Source organism: Sturnira hondurensis, unplaced genomic scaffold (genome assembly GCF_014824575.4).
Source record: "Sturnira hondurensis isolate 20B ecotype Veracruz unplaced genomic scaffold, ASM1482457v3 Scaffold0019006, whole genome shotgun sequence".
NCBI classification, from domain to species: domain Eukaryota; kingdom Metazoa; phylum Chordata; class Mammalia; order Chiroptera; family Phyllostomidae; genus Sturnira; species Sturnira hondurensis.
The window spans coordinates 5,868,642-5,888,149 of NW_028091637.1; the positions used below are offsets into that span (position 1 = coordinate 5,868,642).

The following is a 19,508-nucleotide window of genomic DNA, read 5'->3' on the forward strand; positions in this document are numbered from 1 at the left end:
GGGTCTCGCTGCTGACAGTCAGTGGCACGCCTTCCACCTGAGGGCAGCACAGAGCTCCTCCCAACCACGTGGGTTGGCTCAGGTGGACACATCTGCGGTTGGTAAGATAGCAATGCAAAGTGCAAAGCAGCTCCAACCAAAGTCTTTGACTGTTCTCTGGGCAACAGATGTTTAATTTCTGTTTAATTAGCTCTATGCTAATTTTCAAAGCCATTTTTAAACAAAACAATGGAACCCTAATACAGAGTTAAATCCAAAGCTTAAGTTGGCTAGGCAGACCTTACCTAAGCAATAGCATTAAGACTCATGATGAAAGGTGACATATGTACTTTAGTCACCCCATACACCCCAAGATTGATTTTCTGGCTCCAGTGATGGAAATGAACGACTGATTTCATTCTCAGATTATGGGTTTTAAGATTACCATCTCACTTTTGATGAAAATAGATGTCAAATCAGTGAAGGCAAGGGTAAGGATTTTAACAACCTGTCTTTTAAAATAGTTGCTTTTAGATGATTTTCCAGATCTGTCTCCATGGAAACTGGAGAAAAAAGGCCACCAGCAGCCAAAAGCAAGCAGTCTCCCCTGTGAGGTCATCTGCTGGTTGCGGGCACGGACCTGGCCCTGCATTCAGGCTGGCCTCCACAGCAGAAGTCTGAGAGGTTGATTAGTAAAGAAATACATGACCAAGAAAGGACAGTTTTTTTGTTGATTTGTTTGCTTTGTCAATTCAGTTTTACTTTGTGCAGTTTTCCTTTGCAATCAGCACAGAGGGAAAGTGCTCTTGGTCTTTAGCCTATAGCAAATACACTAGTATAATGTTTAGCTTCTATTTATTCCCTTGTTCGAAAGGCATTGACTGTGGTTAGCACTGTGATTTGAAGTTCCCCAGAGAGGAATCATTCCTTACTATGGGCGATGTCACAAACTTTAAAGTATTCTGGAAATACATTTAAAAACATACATTTAAATACAATGGTTATACTTGGACTTACAGCAAGGAATGCCATCTTGCCAAAAATATAGAATCATTTGTAATGTTGTCAGTGTAAGAGCATAATAGCAAGAATGAAACTCATAATAGTTTCATTCTTGCTTTAAAATAGGTTGAAATCCAATGAAGAAATCAAATACACCCATCAAAGTTTATTGTATATAAATTAGCAGCGCGGGCATATGAACACTATACTTAAATTTCAGAGAATTTTCCCCCTCAACTTACTAGTTAATCATTGAGGTAACCAATAAGCTATTTAAAGCGATTCCCATAACACTACAATGAAGAATGCTTTCCCCATATATCAATATTTAAGTGGAAACCCATTTTAAATATATCTTTACTCGATAGAGATACAGCACAGCACATTTGATTTATCAACTCTCTCCCCCCACCCACATATTCCCCTCCACCCTCCTTCATTTCACCTGGTAGGCAAGTCTGTGTGACTGCCTAAGGGAAGCATTGACAGCAGAAAATGGAGAAATGTAATCAATTTTAGACTCTTGAGTCTCAAAAGACTAGCCTTCAGAGTGACTAACCAGAATACTAGACCGGAGAGAAAGTGTGACAGATAAGAGACAGACTGCTCCCCAGGCAACAGGGAGAAGTCCAAAGGACGCAGTGAGAACTCGAAGACGGAAGCTCCCAGAGAAAGGCCTCTCTCATCTACCCTCCATCCTCCAAGTTAGTCAGGATGCCAGTTGTCAACTTATTGCCTCTTAGCTCCAAATACACTCTCCGTTGCCTTGCTGTGATACTGGGACATTTCTCCCCTGCCAGCAGGCAGGGTGTTCAGCTGTAAACGGTGCTCCTCCCTCTTGGGGAGGAGGGAGCTTGTCCCTGGTCCCAGTGATGTTCCTGCCTTGCCCTAGGCTTTCAGCACCAAGCAGTCAGCAGCAGTTGTGCCCCCTAGTGGTGCTCACCCCCAGCCAGATTCAACCCTGCAGGCGGGTTCCCAGACAGTTGCACGGGGCAGCACCTACCTATGGGCAGCCTCCCCGGTCCTATAGCAGGTACTTCCCATCACACCGCCCTCACGTGCCGACTTCCAGCAAGCTCCACTACACAACACCCACCGTAGGTGGCTTGGCCCATCCACCCCCCAGGGGGAGGCTTCCCTGCCAGTTTCTCTAAAACAGCACTTTCCTAGATTTCTCTGACCTTTCCAGTGAGGTCGGAGCGCCAGCCCAGCATGGGGGTGTCCTCACTATTATTTCCCTTTCTTGGTGCTCTACCTCAGTACTTTAAGTAGTAACTTCACTATCTGCTCTTTTTTTTTTACTTTCTAGATTTGTCTTTCCCAACTTAGTAGACAGTGCTCTGCTATAGTCAACGATTCTCAAACAATTCTTCACATTCAACCTTCCCTGCTGAGGTTACTGTGTGGTTTCTGTCTTCCGACTGGACCCTCACAGATACAGATTTGGTTCCAGGAATGTCCCAGGAGAAGGACCCGTGCAGGCGGGATTGAATTGATTGTGCCCTTGGAACTGAGCCTGGTGCTAAGTTTTTGACAACAGGACATAGGATGTCAGGGCGTGGTTATCACCTTCAAGAAGAGCCAACTAAAGCCAGCGCCCTGGATGCCCAAAGGGCTGCCACACCTGGACATTCGGCAGCATGAAGCCTACAAGGGCTGCAGTGTGGCTATCTTCAATCCACGGCTGGGAGTCCAAGAGTTTTGGTGTCTGCCAAAATCCAGAAACCAATCCCCCACGAATATTAAGGGACTGTAGGGGGTACTTTGCAAGGAAGGGGGGGAGATCAAATGTTTAATGTAAATTTTCAATTACATGGGGAGCCAGTGCCCTTAACCCCTGCACTGCTCAAAGGCCGACTGTATACCTTAATCTATGTAACAGGAAAAAACTCTAGGTCTGATAGAGAAGAATATGAGTTGAGTTGCTGTTGGCACAGTGGAACAGCAACTGCTATAAGGGACACACTATAAATTTACCCCCACTCCTTCCCTAAAGGGACCTGAGGCCATTTCCAACAGGGGCTGTTCACTGTGGGGAGGAAATACACAGGCTTTCAGGGGACACAGGACACTGGTGGTAAAATGATGCTTATTCTCATGGCTTTATAATGCCACTGTGGTACACCAAGAAGAATGGTTTTCCATCTACTTTGTTTGCTTTTTTGAGGGAGGGAGCAGATGCATTACCCCAAGTTTGACTTACAATGGGCCCATGTGGCCCCCTGAGCTGGTGGTATTTGTCTCTGGTACCTGAACGTAGAATTGAAATTGCCACAGTTGGCAGCTGACAGAACATCCACATTGGTTCTCTGAGTCTTTGGCTGAGGGTATGTTTACATTTTGCTCACTGATAGGTCTCAAGTACCTAGAACAGTGACCAGCACATAGTAGGCACCTAATAATAACATGTCAAATAAATGAGTGAGTGAACTGCATAAGACGTGCAATCTTAAACTTCAAAATGACAGCTACTTTCTTGTCCAAACATCTTCACTTCTGTATCTACAAAGTTTTCTTTTCCTATTCACAGTACATACCTTTGGTAAATGAATAATCAAGTCAGACAAATTTCTGTAAATTATTACTAGCCATTGTTAAACAGTGTTGCTTCCCCGGGGCCTCAGAGTCACTGAGATGTAGAAAAAGGAAGTTTTAACAATCCTGCATTTTGTGTGCTTTTAGTTTTCACGTATCTGGAAGGTGCTGGTTTCAACCGAGCATCCTCGGGATTTGTGGGTGGGCACCACTTTCTTCTCTCCTCCCGGTAGCTGTTTCACAAGCTGTTTCACAAGCCCACCTGTCTCCCCACTTTCATCCCCACACTCACGGCCCATTCAGATTGAATCGGTGTCGGTTGTGCACTAACAGTGGAAGAGCAGGTTTCAGGTCACAGGGAAAATCTTACATGTTTGCTTTTTTTTTTTTTTTTTGCCCTACTACCTCCTTAGCTCTGCTGCTGAGCCACAGTGTCCGCCACATATTTGCAGTTGGGGAGGATAAGAACAAGCACTCACTGTCATTGAAAGTTCCACAAAGTGCTTAAGCAATATGATTGACAAATTTATATTTTAGATTAAAAGGTAATAAAAAGCTAAAATACTGACCTGTGTGATATAGATGATTTTGTGCAACTGAATTAAGATCTGCTGAATAGGATCGCTGATTTGACGTACTTTCCTCTGGGATACAGCAATCCCTGCAGACGCTGTGGATAATAAATTTATCATTTAGTCAAGACCCTGTTTCTTTTCTCTTATAAGTGATTATTAGTTGAAAGTGGAGTAAAATTTGAAAAAAAATTAAGCAAAGATCCTAATTCTACCAATGAGACAAGATATGGGGACCCAGTAATACTTCAATATTTTATAATATAGGATGCACAATTCCTTCCTTTTACTTCTCAGACTTCTTAACACATGATATTAATTAAATCTTAGAACATCTGAAAGATCGGTTGGTTATCTCTTGAAATTTTTGCCTGCAATTACATGAGGGTGCCACCAGGGGTCAGTGGTGCTTTGGATACTGTGGACATTGAAAAGCTGGGCTGTAGACACAGGCAGTCAAGAAAATCATGCTTTTAAAATGTAAATTCATTTAACATATTTAAAACTACTTTTATTAAAACTACTAAATGAAAACAGTGAATAAACAATCTTACAGAGGATTTCCATTTATTCCCCCCCAAAAAAAAAATTCTAAGTAACAAAAGTTACTTTGAATTAAGTAACTTTTAAATACTTACTACAAATTACAATTTTTACCTGGATTTCTGTCTAGGTCTCAATAGGGCATATTTATAATTTATCCCAAATTCTCATCATACAGCCATACCACTTTCACAGTTTTATACTAGGGTGGCGTCAAAAATTATTTTCTTTATGGATATCTTTATTGAGTTAGCTAAGAAATTCACTCAAGAAATAATCCAGTTCTAGTTCATCTGCATTTAGTATTTTGTTTGAAATTGTTTAATGTTATGTTTAAAATTTAAAGGATCTATCTTCCCTAGGCACTGTGACTAACTCCCTATTTACATCAGTTAAATTACTTGACCACCAAGATGAGGTTTAATAAATAAGTCTCAGGGTAAACATGCGAAGGTAAATCAGAAAGAATTACAATAGCTCAAAAACAGAAAACAGAAAGCTGGAGTTACGGCCTGCGGAAATGGCCACGTGTACATACACCATATGTTCCACAGTGGTGGCTTCTTGCAGGAAGAATTCTTCAAACATTAANCTGTCTAGGTCTCAATAGGGCATATTTATAATTTATCCCAAATTCTCATCATACAGCCATACCACTTTCACAGTTTTATACTAGGGTGGCGTCAAAAATTATTTTCTTTATGGATATCTTTATTGAGTTAGTTAAGAAATTCGCTCAAGAAATAATCCAGTTCTAGTTCATCTGCATTTAGCATTTTGTTTGAAATTGTTTAATGTTATGTTTAAAATTTGAAGGATCTATCTTCCCTAGGCACTGTGACTAACTCCCTATTTACATCAGTTAAATTACTTGACCACCAAGATGAGGTTTAATAAATAAGTCTCAGGGTAAATATGCGAAGGTAAATCAGAAAGAATTACGATAGCTCAAAAACAGAAAACAGAAAGCTGGAGTTACGGCCTGCGGAAATGGCCACGTGTACATACACCATGTTCCACAGTGGTGGCTTCTTGCAGGAAGAATTCTTCAAACATTAAACACTTGTCTGTCTGACCCAAACCCAGAGACCATGTAATGTGGCCAAGTTCCACTTGCAACAGGAGCATTAACGTTGCATTTTCAGGAACTAAACAGCTTACTTTTGTACTGTTTTTATGTGGACTACTTCATGTTTTTGACATGTGGACTTAACATTTAGAGGGAACAAGTTAAAATCTCACAGCCTGGCAGAGCGCTCTCAGATTTGGGGTGCACTTGAGTGGGATGTCACATGGGTTTGACTCTACCTTGCCACAAGAAAGTGCTCATCTGTGGCCCTAGACACAAAAAGAGATAGTTAGCTAGAATGCCTATCTCCCAAAATAGCCAATTACGCAAAGTAACTTAAAATTGTTTTTCTTAAGACCCTTTTGACCACTGTCTCTCAAGTCTAGTAAATTCTTGACTTTGGAAAATAGCTTTTTGATTGTTTACTTTCTAAAACTATAAATTAAAAAGTGTTGACTCACACATGCCCCATGTAAAACAAACGAACACAGTGACCGCCGAAGTATTACAGGAGATGCTGAAGGCGACCCGGCACCACGACACATCCGCCTGCCCCCCCCCAGAAGTAGCCTCTGACATTAGCTTGGTGGGTTACCTCCCAGTCACTTTTCTATTCATTCACGTACATGCATGTGTAACTTCACAACAGTATTTTCAAACTGTGGTTGAGTCCTGAAGTCAGTTTAATGGGTCATGACCAGCATTTTTGAGAAATGGGATAGAATGAAGTGAAACAGGGTAGAAAAATTTCAGAGCGCACTGCATGTGGTAAGAATCCACTCATTCGAGATATAAAATGTGCGTCTTATGAGGCTCACTTCCAAAAAAGTTTGAAAGCTACTATTACAGAGAATCCATAGCATTCCCTCATGCATTCTTTCTCTCTTTTGAAATACATGGTGGCATGTCACAAGACTTTTATCATTTGTTTTTCTCATTCAGTCTGGCATGGAGATTCTTTCTTGCCAACACAGAGTTCTAGCTCATTCTTTGTAACGACCTTCTGCACGCACCATGGTTCACTCAGCCACTTGTGTCTCAGTGGGTATTACTTTGTTTCAACATCTCATGGTTATAAGTGATGCTGCATCGAGTATATGTGTGCATGCCTCGTTGCGCATAAGTGCGAGAGGTTTTTTAGGAAAGATAGGGAGAAATTAAATACTCGCTGGGCCCTCAGATATACATAGTTCTTATTTTAACAAATATATTTTAAAGTGATCGAATCAATTTCACCCTTTGACGAAAAGGGAATCCATTTTTCTACTCTTTGGTCACCACTATATGTTATCAAACTCTTCAATTCTGCCTATCTGATTTCATGTTTATCTGAAGGCAGAAAAGGTTACTTTACTTCTTTGATGAATTTGTTTCTGCCCTTGCTTTTTTTTCCTTATTGGTTTGTAGGCGCTCTTTACATAGTCTGAATACTAATCCCTTTACTGCATTTCATATGTTAAAAGCATTTCCACCTAATCCATTACTTCTTTTCCACTGAAAGGCTATCCCCCACCCCATCACCTAGACTAAAGGTAAATTTTAGTCTCAGGTATAGCACAATCTCTCAGAGACCTGCGGCTGCTGCAGCATGGAAAAACGAGGAGCCGTGAGCAGTTCGGCCCTCCTGGCGCGCTCTGGACAGTTCTCTAGGGTGTGAGTAATCGGGTGAGTTAGGATTGGCGAGAAAAAGAAAATCCAAGACTGGGAAAAATGGGAGGGAGTCTAGGTATAATATCTGCAAAACTTCTTGATTTCCTGAATGATGTCAGGACATGAGAACTATTATTCCTCCTTTTCTACATGATCAAATCTTCAAATTTCCTATATTCCCTCCCCCAAATATATATTTATTTAGCCCTTAATAATTTTAGAAAAACAAAGAAAGAAAAAAATCCAGTAGACACTGTTTTGATCTTTTCTTCCTCATTTAAATATCAATAACTGCCAAGTTCATGGCGAGTGTTCTCTACATCATTTTGAGTTTTAAACACTCTCTCTTAATAAATCTTTCAGATGGGCACACTTAAAACACTCCACATCCTAACTGTTCACACACACAAAAAAAAATGCAACACACATTTACATTGACAATTTGTCCTAAGAATAATTTTATTCAAATAATTTTCCCTTAGAAAGACATCACAGGTTGGGATTCTACTTCAAGGTGAGTCACAGTATGTTCACGATTCCGATTTATGTTGTTTTTAATACAACAGATACACAATATTTGGTCTTATTAAAAAGTAAATATAATCAAAGTTTAAAGTTAGAATACTTTCATAATTCTTTAGTAGTTTTAAGTGAATTTAAACAGTGTTTTAAAACTTAAAAGGAAACTACAAGATTCCCTAAAGAAGGCAGTTTGCGTGACCCCCTGTGGGGAGCAAGAGCCAAGGAGGCTGCCGAAGCTTAGGCTTGAGTCACTGAGAGAATGACACACAGGAAAGGGACAGGCAGGTGAGAGAGAAGACAGACTGGGGAGCTTGGACCTGGAATCTCTCCCAACATAGACCAGCAGGGAGTTCCGCAATCAGGGAGCAATTGTTGGGAGGGGCCCGGTGTCCCCTTGACCACACCTGGTAGAATTTCCCACAGGATGGCAGGGAGCCACATCGAACCCTCAGTTCTTCCACCCCAAGGACCAGGCACCTGTCACCCCTTTTCATTTGAACCTTCAGGCAGGAGCTGTTTCAAGGCCAGAGAAGAAGGGCAGCTTTGAACTCTGACTTAGTTACCTTTACGTAATGCATCTCATCCTCTTCAGGCTTAATTTCCCTGTGTGTATATGCATGCGTGATTAGGGAGAGTTTCCCCAATTCTAGACTTGCTATCTCTTTAGTTATTTATAAAATATAAATTGAAAATATAACCTCAAGATTTTTAAAGTTCCTAGAAGTGACTACACAATAGACATGGCAAGATGCCGTGTAGAGAATTTGCTATTGTCTTGCTCCCCACACTTACTTCTGACCTCATGAACTCCTGAGTACGCAGAGTGTGAGGCTAGCTTTCCCCCAAGACGGGGTGGCAGAGAGGAACCAAGGAATAGAGCAAGTACATTCCTGGGTTTTAAAAAGCAATAGTCTGTCTAAGCAGAGGCAGAAAGATTCAAAAATAATAATTGCTGAATAAACTCATTGTCCCACCCCTCCTGGATAACATAAATATTCTCTGAAGAGAGAGGTGGGGAGAAAGGGGAAAGGAGAGACTCAGAAGAGACTCAAATTCCAGTTCACTTTGGGCAAAGTCAGGTGGGAATATGAAGGAGGAAAGAGTTGCGTGACAGAATTGTCTTTAAGTTTGTGGATTCAAGAGTGGTATGACTGGGGTGCCGATTCCCATGGGGACTCCGAGAGGCCCCTAGTCATGCAGAGCTTACCCGTGCCACACGGCAATGGCACAGGGTCAGATGGGTGGCAGAGGTTGCTTCCTGGAGCTCCACCGGGATGTCAGGTCTCTGGGCCCAGGAAGGTCAGCCACAACAGAACTGGACACTGACAGAACAAGAGAGCCTGCCCTGTAGGAGCCTTGCCTTCATTTCAGGGTTCCCAGTCCCAGTTGGGAGCTGGGAGGCCTGGGGGTGGAACAGGCCCAGGAGCTGGAAGTCAGGCGGGGCTCTGTCACTTCCCTGGATGCCAGTGTGGAAGGGAAACCACACTCAGTAACCAGATTGGATGCCAGCACAGGTAGTCTCAAAGCCCCAGGGCCATGATGCCAACTAAATCCTGGGAACAAACATGTCACCCAGTCAAGGAAGAGAGAGAGAAGGGCAATCCTCTGTTTCTCTGACCTTAAGTCTGATGTAATAAAGAAATCACCAGCACGTTGGCTTTATCTTTAGGCTAATTGATTATGCTCCCTGATTTGTGGAAGGGGGCTCAATATCAAAATTAAGTTCATTGTTGGGAAAATCTGGAGTTAATTTTTTGTTCCTGAACTGGTGGCCTAAAAATAGCATCTGCAATTGGTCTAGCCATGTAGCCTGACTTTCTCCACTCAGTGGTTTCTTATGCAATGCTGCAATGACTAACCAAGTCAGGAACTAACCAATGACTCACTTTATTCCTCCTCAAGGGGACTATTTTTTCTCTAAAAGGCAACTCTATTGGTGAAGCCCAGGATTCTCAGGAATAAAATATTGCGGTATGAAAACCACACCATGTCCAGCACTATGAATGCAAAGGCTAATTAATCAATCAAACTAAAAGGAACAGAAAGAAAAGATTCCCCCACTCCCCTTCAATTACTGAATGAGAGACATTTACTCCAGTCACGGAAAACTAGGCAAAAGGATTGTTGCTTAATTATCTGACACCACGCTAGAGCATTTTCTAATAACCCCACTTGATTCTAACCTAATACTTCGGGGTAATGTCCAGTGTGTTTAACTCAATCCACACCTTGAAGGGGCAGGCAGCTCACAGCCCAGAGCGTTAGCAATCAGAGCTGCAGAAATTGATGAATTGTTATAACTTCATAGGCCGATGAAGAAGTAAACCGCAAAAATATGGTTTTATTGGCCTGTAGACATTTCACCAGTCTTATGCTTAATTTAGCAACGTTATTTCAGCTTTCCTTCTTGACTAGCCATATAAATCCCTGTTCTTTAAATGCTCTTGGAACCAGCTCTTTTTTTTATCCTCCATTCGGTTCTATCATTAATGGATTAAAGAAAACTAGAACACTTGCTAAAGAATAACTTTAAGAGTTGTGCTTTCACATAGCAATATCATTTTATAAATATTTAAATAATTTTTTATAAATACATTATTTATTTATTTTTAGGGTAGGGAAAGAGAGAAAGAAAGGGTGGGAGAGAAACATCAATGTGTGGTTGCCCCTCACGTTCCCCTACTAAGGACCTGGCCTGCCACCCAGGCATGTGCCCTGACTGGGAATCGAACTGGCGACCCTTGGCTTCACAGTCTGGCACTCAATCCACTGAGCCACACTAGCCAGGACAGCAATATAATTTTTAAACATAGTTACATAAGTAAAATTTTAACTAAATCACAATCTCAAACATTACAAATAACGCATGGAGCCCATAGTGAGGAAAGGCAACTGAGCAGGCGAGGTCTCGGGGGCACTGGAGCACCAGGGTACTGGTGGCCTGGCCACAGGAAAGAGGCCTCTCCTCACTTTCTCATTAGTACAGACGCGCCTGTCACCATCTGCGATACTCAAATTACTGTATGATTACAACTCAAAGGATAGTTGGATATACACCAAAACTATTTTTAAAATTTCATTAAAATGATTAATCATAGCAATCTGGAATTTGAGAGCCTTGACTTTCTCCTGACTCAATTATTTTGCACAGATCCGACCATCATCACCCTAGCAACACTGACCTTTCCTCTATTTCAGCCAGAGGGCACTGTAACCTTCCCCTCCTCCCACCGGGCCCCTCCCCCAGGGGCAGAACCCTCCCCCCCCCACCTGGGGGCAGGGTGGAAGCCATCACTGCACAGCTGATTTGCCGCTGACACTTGGTTCTGGGTTTGGACCATCAATAACTTTTGTGAATCTAAGCATCTCTTCAGAAAGAAACTATCCTACAAAGAATAGGGGAAAAAATCCACATCTCCGGCAGCACCCTCCTGGGACCTGGTCCACACTCCCTCAGTGCCTCCCTCAGTGGGAAGAATTAAGAAGCAAATTATCATCAGTAAAGGAAATGTGTTGTTGGCCACCCCTTCCCCAATCTGAAGTCTAATACTGAAATACCACTATTTCCATTCTTTAAGTAAGCATGAGATTATTTATGTGGTTGTTCTCAATAGCAAGGATAAACAAGGACTATGCAGGGTAGGTCTGCATCAGGAGCTCAATAACTAGTTTTCAAGGGCCTGATCACAGAAGTCTGCAAACTTCACTTACGATGCTTTTAATCTGGTTGGAAAAGATAGCTAACATAACCAAATCCCAATAAACAATGTGGAAAAGTATATAATTATATGCCAAATTGCATGGTATTAGACTACTACTATAAACCTGTAATAGTATACTACTAGTAGAAGTTTTGATTAAAATCAGGCGAGCACATTTTTATATGCTAAAAGAATTGCTATGCAATCAAATGAGAGAAGGCATGCACTCAAAATCACTTTGGCAATTGTGAAATTTAGTATGAAGTACTTTCTGTCAATATCCAATTTGAATGTAAGATTGCTGCTGAAGATTGCTCATAAACAAAGACAACTAGAATATTAGCTGTGCTCTCTGGAATATTTGGATGGGACACTACTTTCATTGGATCAGACCTTTGAGAACTAAAGGCTAATACGAAAATAGGTTCTGTCATTTAGTAAGGAAACAAAATTAGGAGCCCAGATACCACAAAGTAACCATTTCTAGTCAAAGTGCAGAGCATAAGAATTTCCACGCATCAATTCAGCACCTGCTGACGCTGCTGAAAATGACAAACTGAGCCAGGGAGAGAAAAATAGCAGTGTCAATCCGGGCAAATTAGGCCTTGCTCTTAGTTGACATTACATTCACACTTTAAATCTGAGTTTGACTCATGTCCCCCAAAACTTACATTTGACCCACTTTGGTACCATCCATAACATTAAAATGTACTCTTGTATCGACAAAGAATATCTTTTCGTAATGTGTTGTGGTATGATTTCATTTTCTCATATATAGGTCACCACTTCCTCTTCCTCAACAGGAAAGGACTGCTTCTTGGCATATACAATAGATCCTAGATATGTTTTTCTCATTCAAAATACCCAGTGGTTTGATTAATTCATTTGACTCCATAGGCAATGAAATCCATCAATCATTCTTAAAAACTGAGTTTTGCAAAGTGCGGGGCACTTACATACAGCGTAGTAATACACAGTAAATAAATCAGGTAGGAAAGAGTTTCTTTTCCTTTCCTTTTCTTTCCCAGTTTTCTTTTCGCTGATTATATCAAGGTTGAGTTTCGGTATGGAGCAAGGATGTTGTCACCATTTCTCAAATGTTAGCTAATATTCTTTCATTAAGAAAGACCTCATGACAGGCAGAGAGCAATATCTACTTAGAACTTAATAATGCTGTCTTACTTAGATTTGCATCTGTTTTTAGAGTTGCTATCTATTTATGGCAAGCTATGCTATACTGGTTTCCTACTTGTAGCAATAACATAAACTCCGCTTCAAATATATTTAAGTTGAGAACATGAATCAAATTAAAGAAACACATAGAGGACATAGTCAATAATATTGTAATCATGATGTATGGTGACAGGTGGGTGCTGGAAATATCAAGGGGAAACACATGGTAAAGTATACGGTTATGTAACCACTATACTGTACACCTGAAACCAATACAAAGTAATATTGAATGTAAACCGTAATTGAAAAATAAAATTTGGTGTTTCTTTCAAAAATTAAAGAAATATGCACCAGGAAAACAGTAGGACAGACGGAACCCGGGTCTGGCCAACTTTCCGCAATGAAAATACGTAAGCGACTGAAGTTAGGGAAGTAGAGCTAAAATAATTAACATGTTTGAAATGTTCATTTATTCATTGATTCCATGTTCATTATTGTTAATATTTCCAACCGCCAAATATAGGAATTCCTGAATTTTTATTTCTATTGGCAGAAAACGATACTCTATTACTTAACCTAAATAACATTTAAAAATAAATTATTTACCCAATCTAGTTAGCACTAAAAGACAGAATGAAAGGACTTTTAATGGTGTGGACCTGAAGTGGCCCCGTGGTTATTTGCTCTACAGGAGTTTGGATACTGCTGTATCGGCACAATATGAACCAAGAAGTCCACATTTTAGGAGCGCCACATAGGCAAGATCTTATAGCGCAGCCACTTGGGACTTCAAAACTACAGTTCTCACCCTTCGTTTGGCTGCTGCATGTGGAAAATGAGGTTCCCATACTAGATATGCTCCTGGGGGTGTGCCCAGGTTTTGACATAAATCTTTCTACCCTGACCATTTTCTTCCCAGAATACTTAGGCAATACAGGGCTGCAACTAGGGGTTTTACATGATTTCCAGCATGTTCCTTTTGGATCTAAGAAAGCTAAATCAAATTTTAAATAAAGGAAAATACACTAATATGATCTGCCTTTTTATACAAATAAATCACTCTTATGTTCTAGCACTTCACCTACTCTGCATCACTAATGCCTTAACGTGTGACTCACAAATCACCAGTGCAACGCTGTCTCACGACACCTTTTCTTCTTCTCTCAGGCTAGAGAGGCAGAGGCAACAGCCAGAATGGGGCACAGTCTGCAGAGGAGGTGGTCCCAGTGGATGGGCCTGGTACCCGTTGTTTCAAGGTGGAAGAAAATAAAGACTTTTTTACTTGAAAGCAGACACCCACCGCCTACTACCATCGGCAGTAACGCCAATTGCCACATGCATTAATGTGTTCTGCAATATGACCTCCTCTGCAGATAAACCTTGGCGTTCACTGACAACACTTACAAATGCTATACTATGCTCTGTTTTAAATTTTAAAAATATAAGTCAGTGAATTTTTTAAAAAACTGGACAGGATAACAAACCATAGGTCTCAGAAATACATGACATGTAAACTGCTATAATGTGACTAGTTTGTTTAAAAGATAGGATCAATGTCCCTGACATACATAAAGTCATATCTTAAACTGGGCTGATTCAACACACCCCTCCAGAAAAGGAATCCCGATGACGAATCGCAACAGAACTGTGAATCGCTTACATATGTGTGTGTTCTGCTCTTGCTGTAACAAAATTAATGAAAAACGATTGTTTTAGTTTCATGATTATGCTATAAATGTACCTTCTGCCAAAATAGTAGGAGTAGGACATGGTGGACATCAGAGCTTTGGGCATCTTAATACCAGAATCACCCTTTTTTGCACCTGTGTTGACAGTGTCAATGGCCCCAAACTGCCAGTCACTCTTTCAAAGCAACTTTCCTAAACATAAAGAGGTGCACTGATATTACAGGAAGTCACTCCACATCACCTTTGTTCACTACAGGTGTCAACTCTACAAAACGTGTGAATTAAGGAAGTCAGAGTAAAAATAAAAATACTTCTCTGTGTCAGAATATAGATAGAAAAGATATGCTTTAGTCTCTTGTATCACACAGATCTAGAACTTAGAGGAATATGTAAGTGAAACATGGCTACTGTGTTTTGCTCATAGATATACACTTTAAGCATCAATAGTTCAACTGGTTAACATTCCCACCAAAGCAGAAATGCACATTTTAGAAAAACAGCCTATATTTAAATGAAATAAGTGAACACAGAAAGCACTTGGATACTCTTAAATGCCAAATAATAATCACAATCCTCCCACTGTTTGTAGTAAAATTACCTCCCAAGCATCATGTGGACATTTCAGGCCCAACTATAGTTAATTCTGTGTTCACCCATCATGCACTTGAGATCAACTGGACTTAATAGGTACCACCATGGTCTTTGAGACTGCGGAGAATCACAGCGGGGAGGCTGTGGGACTGCCACCCCGTCACTAACTCGGCCTCTACCTCCTTAATGTGGGCCCTGAGCCTGAGGGGTGGCACTTTCAGAAGCAGGTCAAGAGGCAGCAAAGCTGAAGAAATAAAAGGGGGAAAAACATAAAACTATAACATAAATTACAGCGAATTTCAGGGAGACATGCGTGATTTAATGGCTGCCCACACTAACGTACCTGGTCTCGGTCTTGATCCTACTCCACCAGTGAAGTCCCTGAAAACAGAATTAGGGGCCGTTAGAAGGACTTGTTCAACTTGGACTTGACCAACATTTACTGAAAGCCTACACCTTGTTATGGTTTAGATTATAAAAAACAAAGGTTTCTTTCCCCTCAAGATACTCTCAAGGGTTTAATACAGAAGCAAATAAACTTGGCAGAACCCAGAGCAGAACTGACAGCACCCTGACTGATGGAAGAGCCCGGTCCCATCACAGTTGTTTATAGGCTCTAAGAATGATTAGGAGCCTTGGATGGCTTTCCTGTTACATTAAAATCAACACACTGATTTTGTATGAAAAAGAAATAGTATTTAAAATTTTAGATTTATTATTTTTCTATGCTTTTTTCCTACTGTCAGAAAAAATAAACTATGACTCTTCCTATGAAAAGAGGTAATTTTTACATTTAAAAGGATTATATTTTTTCTGAAGTTCCCAGTATTATTGACATTACTTGTTTGCACTGCCCTAAAATTCTAGATTTCCTGATCATTTTGCAAGTTGGTCTCAGTGCCTTCCACCCAGTAGAGGTGGCCTAAGACCCCACCAAGGACAGCCATAAATAACCTTTAAACTTGACTTTCCCACTAAAATTTAAAGCCAATTTCTTAATAAGTTTTTTTAATAAAATAAAAAATATATGTGCTCTGGAAAGTTTTAAGAACCGCACATCAATTTAATGCAATCCAACAAAAGTATATATAACATCTACCGTGCATAGGGATTCAAATAAACATGATTGATAATTCTCTTACCTCACCCCATTCATTTTAATCATAGAAATTTTGATACATGCATACAACACATACCTAAGTTATGAGGAATAGCAAAATTGGCCTTCAGTACCCAGCACCTAATTTAAGTACTAGAATAATACCAAAATCTTTACACCTAACTCTGAGTTCCTTCCCTATCTTTTTCCACTCCTCCTACTCCCCACCAAAGCAGCCCTCTCTTGATCCCATTATTTTTTCTGTCCCATTCCCAGCCCATATTTCCAGAGCCTTGAAAATCAAATAAAACTTGCCTGCCTCGCCCAGTTAATAAACTCTCTGATCCTGAGCCCTGGGATAAGAGACGTGTAGAAAGCAAGAACAGGAATGGCCTCTGCCCTCGGGAAACTGAGAGAACACATCGTCCCAGCAGTGCCCATGTTTGGGCAGGGCGCCTCGGGGCTGAGCCGAGCAGCCGAGCACCCGTTCGGCACCTCGTATCCATGTCCACATGCGATCCCCCAGCAAGTACCGGTGCACAGTCCTGTCCCTGAACCTCTAGACAAGTTCGGCACTGTTCAATGGGAATATAACGCAAACCAGAAACAGAAGATTAAACTTTCTGGTAGCCACATGTTTAAATAGTACAAGTTAAAAAAATAAAATTAATTTTAAAAATAGATTTTATTGAATCAAATATATCCAAAATATCAAGTCAAGATGTACAAAATATGAAAATTCATTATATGTTTTACACATGGTTTTACATTTAAATTAAGATTACAATGTAAAATTCAGCTCCTCAGCCCCATTAGCTGGACCTCAATTGCTCAAGGGCCACACATGGCCAGTGGCCCCCACATTCAACAGTGCGTTCCAGACCCTTCCTTATAAGGTGCTGGTCATTGTCTTCATAAACAATGGGACAGAGGTGGACAGTCCTGCCACATATCTGCACAGTACCACACAGACCCCACTATCTTAAATGTCTAATTAAAAGGTAAGTGGGGAAAGATTTTTATTCCTAAGCATACGGGTGCTTTTGAGAGCTAATAACCACTCACATGTGTTAACTAGACAGCAATTCCAGCTGTCCTGAAGAATCCAAAATTTCAAACATTATTGCCTATTTCAAAACATGCTATGTGGAATAGACCACCCTGACAATGGTGAGTTGCTGCCAACTTTTCTACTCTTTTATATGATCCTAAATTCCTTGTAATAAACTTTAGGGTATTTTTTAAAATAAGCATCACACATTCATTCATTCAAAAAATATAAAGTGCCCACTATGTAAAGGCACAGTGCTAGACACTGGAAAAGGGATGATGAAAAAAAATAGTCCCAACTGTCTTGGAATTTATAAGATTGCACAGGTATAGCAGTAAAATTTTAATTTTTCTAGAAATTACATCATGTTGACAAGAAAACGTAGTCATCTGAAATTTCAAGATGGGACAGACTCATGGTAATCAGAAGGGAAAACTTGGAACTACACAACCGTTGAGTCCACAGTGAACTAAAGATCGAAATGATGCAGAGCCTGGGGGACTCTGCCTCTGGACTGAACCAGACTGGAGGTTCACGTTCAACAGAACAGTGTGCCTGCAGAGGACGGGTCCCCTGGCAGCACAGGCTGTGGGAAGTAGATGCAGTTTAACACAGAGAAAGCACGCCAGAAGCGTTTTGGGGTGAAAAGCCTGGACACAATGAAGCCTGTGTCCCCCAAAAGTTTTGAAATGGGCATTGTCCCACAGTACTTCAGGCTGAAGGAACAAGTCCCAAGGGATGGAGGGATTCAGAGGATTCTGAAAGGCCACCACTTCCAGCTCTTTCCAGCTCGGGCGTGACTTCATCCAGAATCCCTAAGTCGAACCAGAAAAGAAAGCATCAAAGGTGAGTGTTTGCCTGCTACCTCTATCCCACACCATGGCGGGCAAGGTGGAGACTGGAGGTCATACTAACTCTGTCATTTTTGAAATCAAGGCCTCACTGAATTACTTCAAGCACAGGGTAAATTATTGGACTAATTAACTGTCCCAGTAGTCCTGGCCATAAAGGAAATGGAGTTCTATAATTTTATAATATCTTGTCAAATTCTTTTAAATAGAGCTCTGAACCAAGAAAATATTTTCACATGCATTGTAGCTACATCTCATAATTTAATTTCATGGTGAAAAGTCATCACGACTATTTGATGTTTATTAAAAGAAGAAATATGTAACCTTACAAAATGAGAGGCTTGGCTTACAATGTTAAGATAACGCTTTCTGTGGCTAAGGCAACCGCACCACCTGAGCTAAGCAGTATTTTACTGCTTACAAGTCTCTTTTAGGTGAGGAAATTCATAAACATGTTCTGTGTAAATAAGCAAATTATGCAGGGTTAAATTCTGTTCAGCGAGAGCTTTTCATCCAACTACAGTGTTAATGGAGTGAGTGTCACTACAGGCGAGTGGCAGCGTTCTCACGTGGCTCCCCACACGTACTCCAGCGCCAGCGAGAAACAAATGAGTGATAAGCCATGGAAGTTTAGAACTGTCACAGAAAAGAAATAATGATGTCTTCCTGGCAATAGATCAAGATTGTTTGATTGTGGCATTGGCAGAAAGGCCAAGTTGATTCTGGTAAGTAGGGATCCAGCCGTCTTTATCCAATTTAAGTGAAACTGGATGTGGATTATGAATAGGGGGCAGGAATAGAGAATACCTGCAAGTGACAATGAGCAAGACTTCTGCGAAAAGGAGGCAAGGTCCATAGTTCCTGAGATTACAAAAAGGTCTTTCTGGCCCCCATGCACGACACTGGATGGTTGCAAACGTCCACAATCATCTTTAGACATAAAGACTAGAGTCAGGCGCACAGACCTGACTGCAGTTATGCACACACTGAATTATCAAAGAAGTTGTGAACCACAGGCATCTCTGATACCGTAAACATCCAATGTCTTAAAGCAGCCAGCTAACTATACCCTGTTGCCTTAGCAACAGGATGCAAGCAGGCATGGAGAAATCTTGTTGCCTGAGCAACTGAACCTTAAAGAAAAGAGGGTGAGGGGCCTTAAGCTATCACTATGGCAAAGGCTGTAGGTTCAAGCCAGTAGGTGTGATTTCTGTCTTATTACAGTGAGAAACATAGAATTTATGCTGGGATAAAAATCATTAAACTATTAATGAACAAGTATTTGTGGACTGGCACCTCTGTGCAGTACACTGGGCCCTGGGCAATGCAATAAAAGACCAGGCATAGACTGGTATATACCAATACTCAGTAGTAAATATTAATTGATATTCTTAAGAAGATCATAATACAGTGACCAAAGCTTTGTAGGACTGGCATGTACATGATAACAAAAGAAGCTGAAGACCCCGTGTGCATTATCAA

At 40.8% G+C, this 19,508-nt stretch overlaps 1 protein-coding gene across 5 annotated transcripts in view; it reads right to left on the bottom strand.

The window, feature by feature from the left end:
- The window catches only part of NEK10 (NIMA related kinase 10), a 186,657-nt gene that overhangs the window by 24,696 nt on the left and 142,453 nt on the right, over positions 1 to 19,508 (bottom strand). The window contains exons 30-33 of one of the 5 annotated variants that reach the window (XM_037070716.1): positions 15,369 to 15,406; positions 15,129 to 15,269; positions 5,940 to 5,969; positions 4,086 to 4,186 (exon numbers count right to left, since the gene is read on the bottom strand). In XM_037070716.1, the coding sequence (XP_036926611.1) occupies positions 4,086 to 4,186; positions 5,940 to 5,969; positions 15,129 to 15,269; positions 15,369 to 15,406 (310 nt within the window). Of the gene's footprint in view, positions 1 to 4,085; positions 4,187 to 5,939; positions 5,970 to 15,125; positions 15,270 to 15,368; positions 15,407 to 19,508 lie in introns of all 5 variants that reach the window. The other 4 variants (XM_037070713.1, XM_037070711.1, XM_037070714.1 and 1 more) reach the window with 4 other exon arrangements.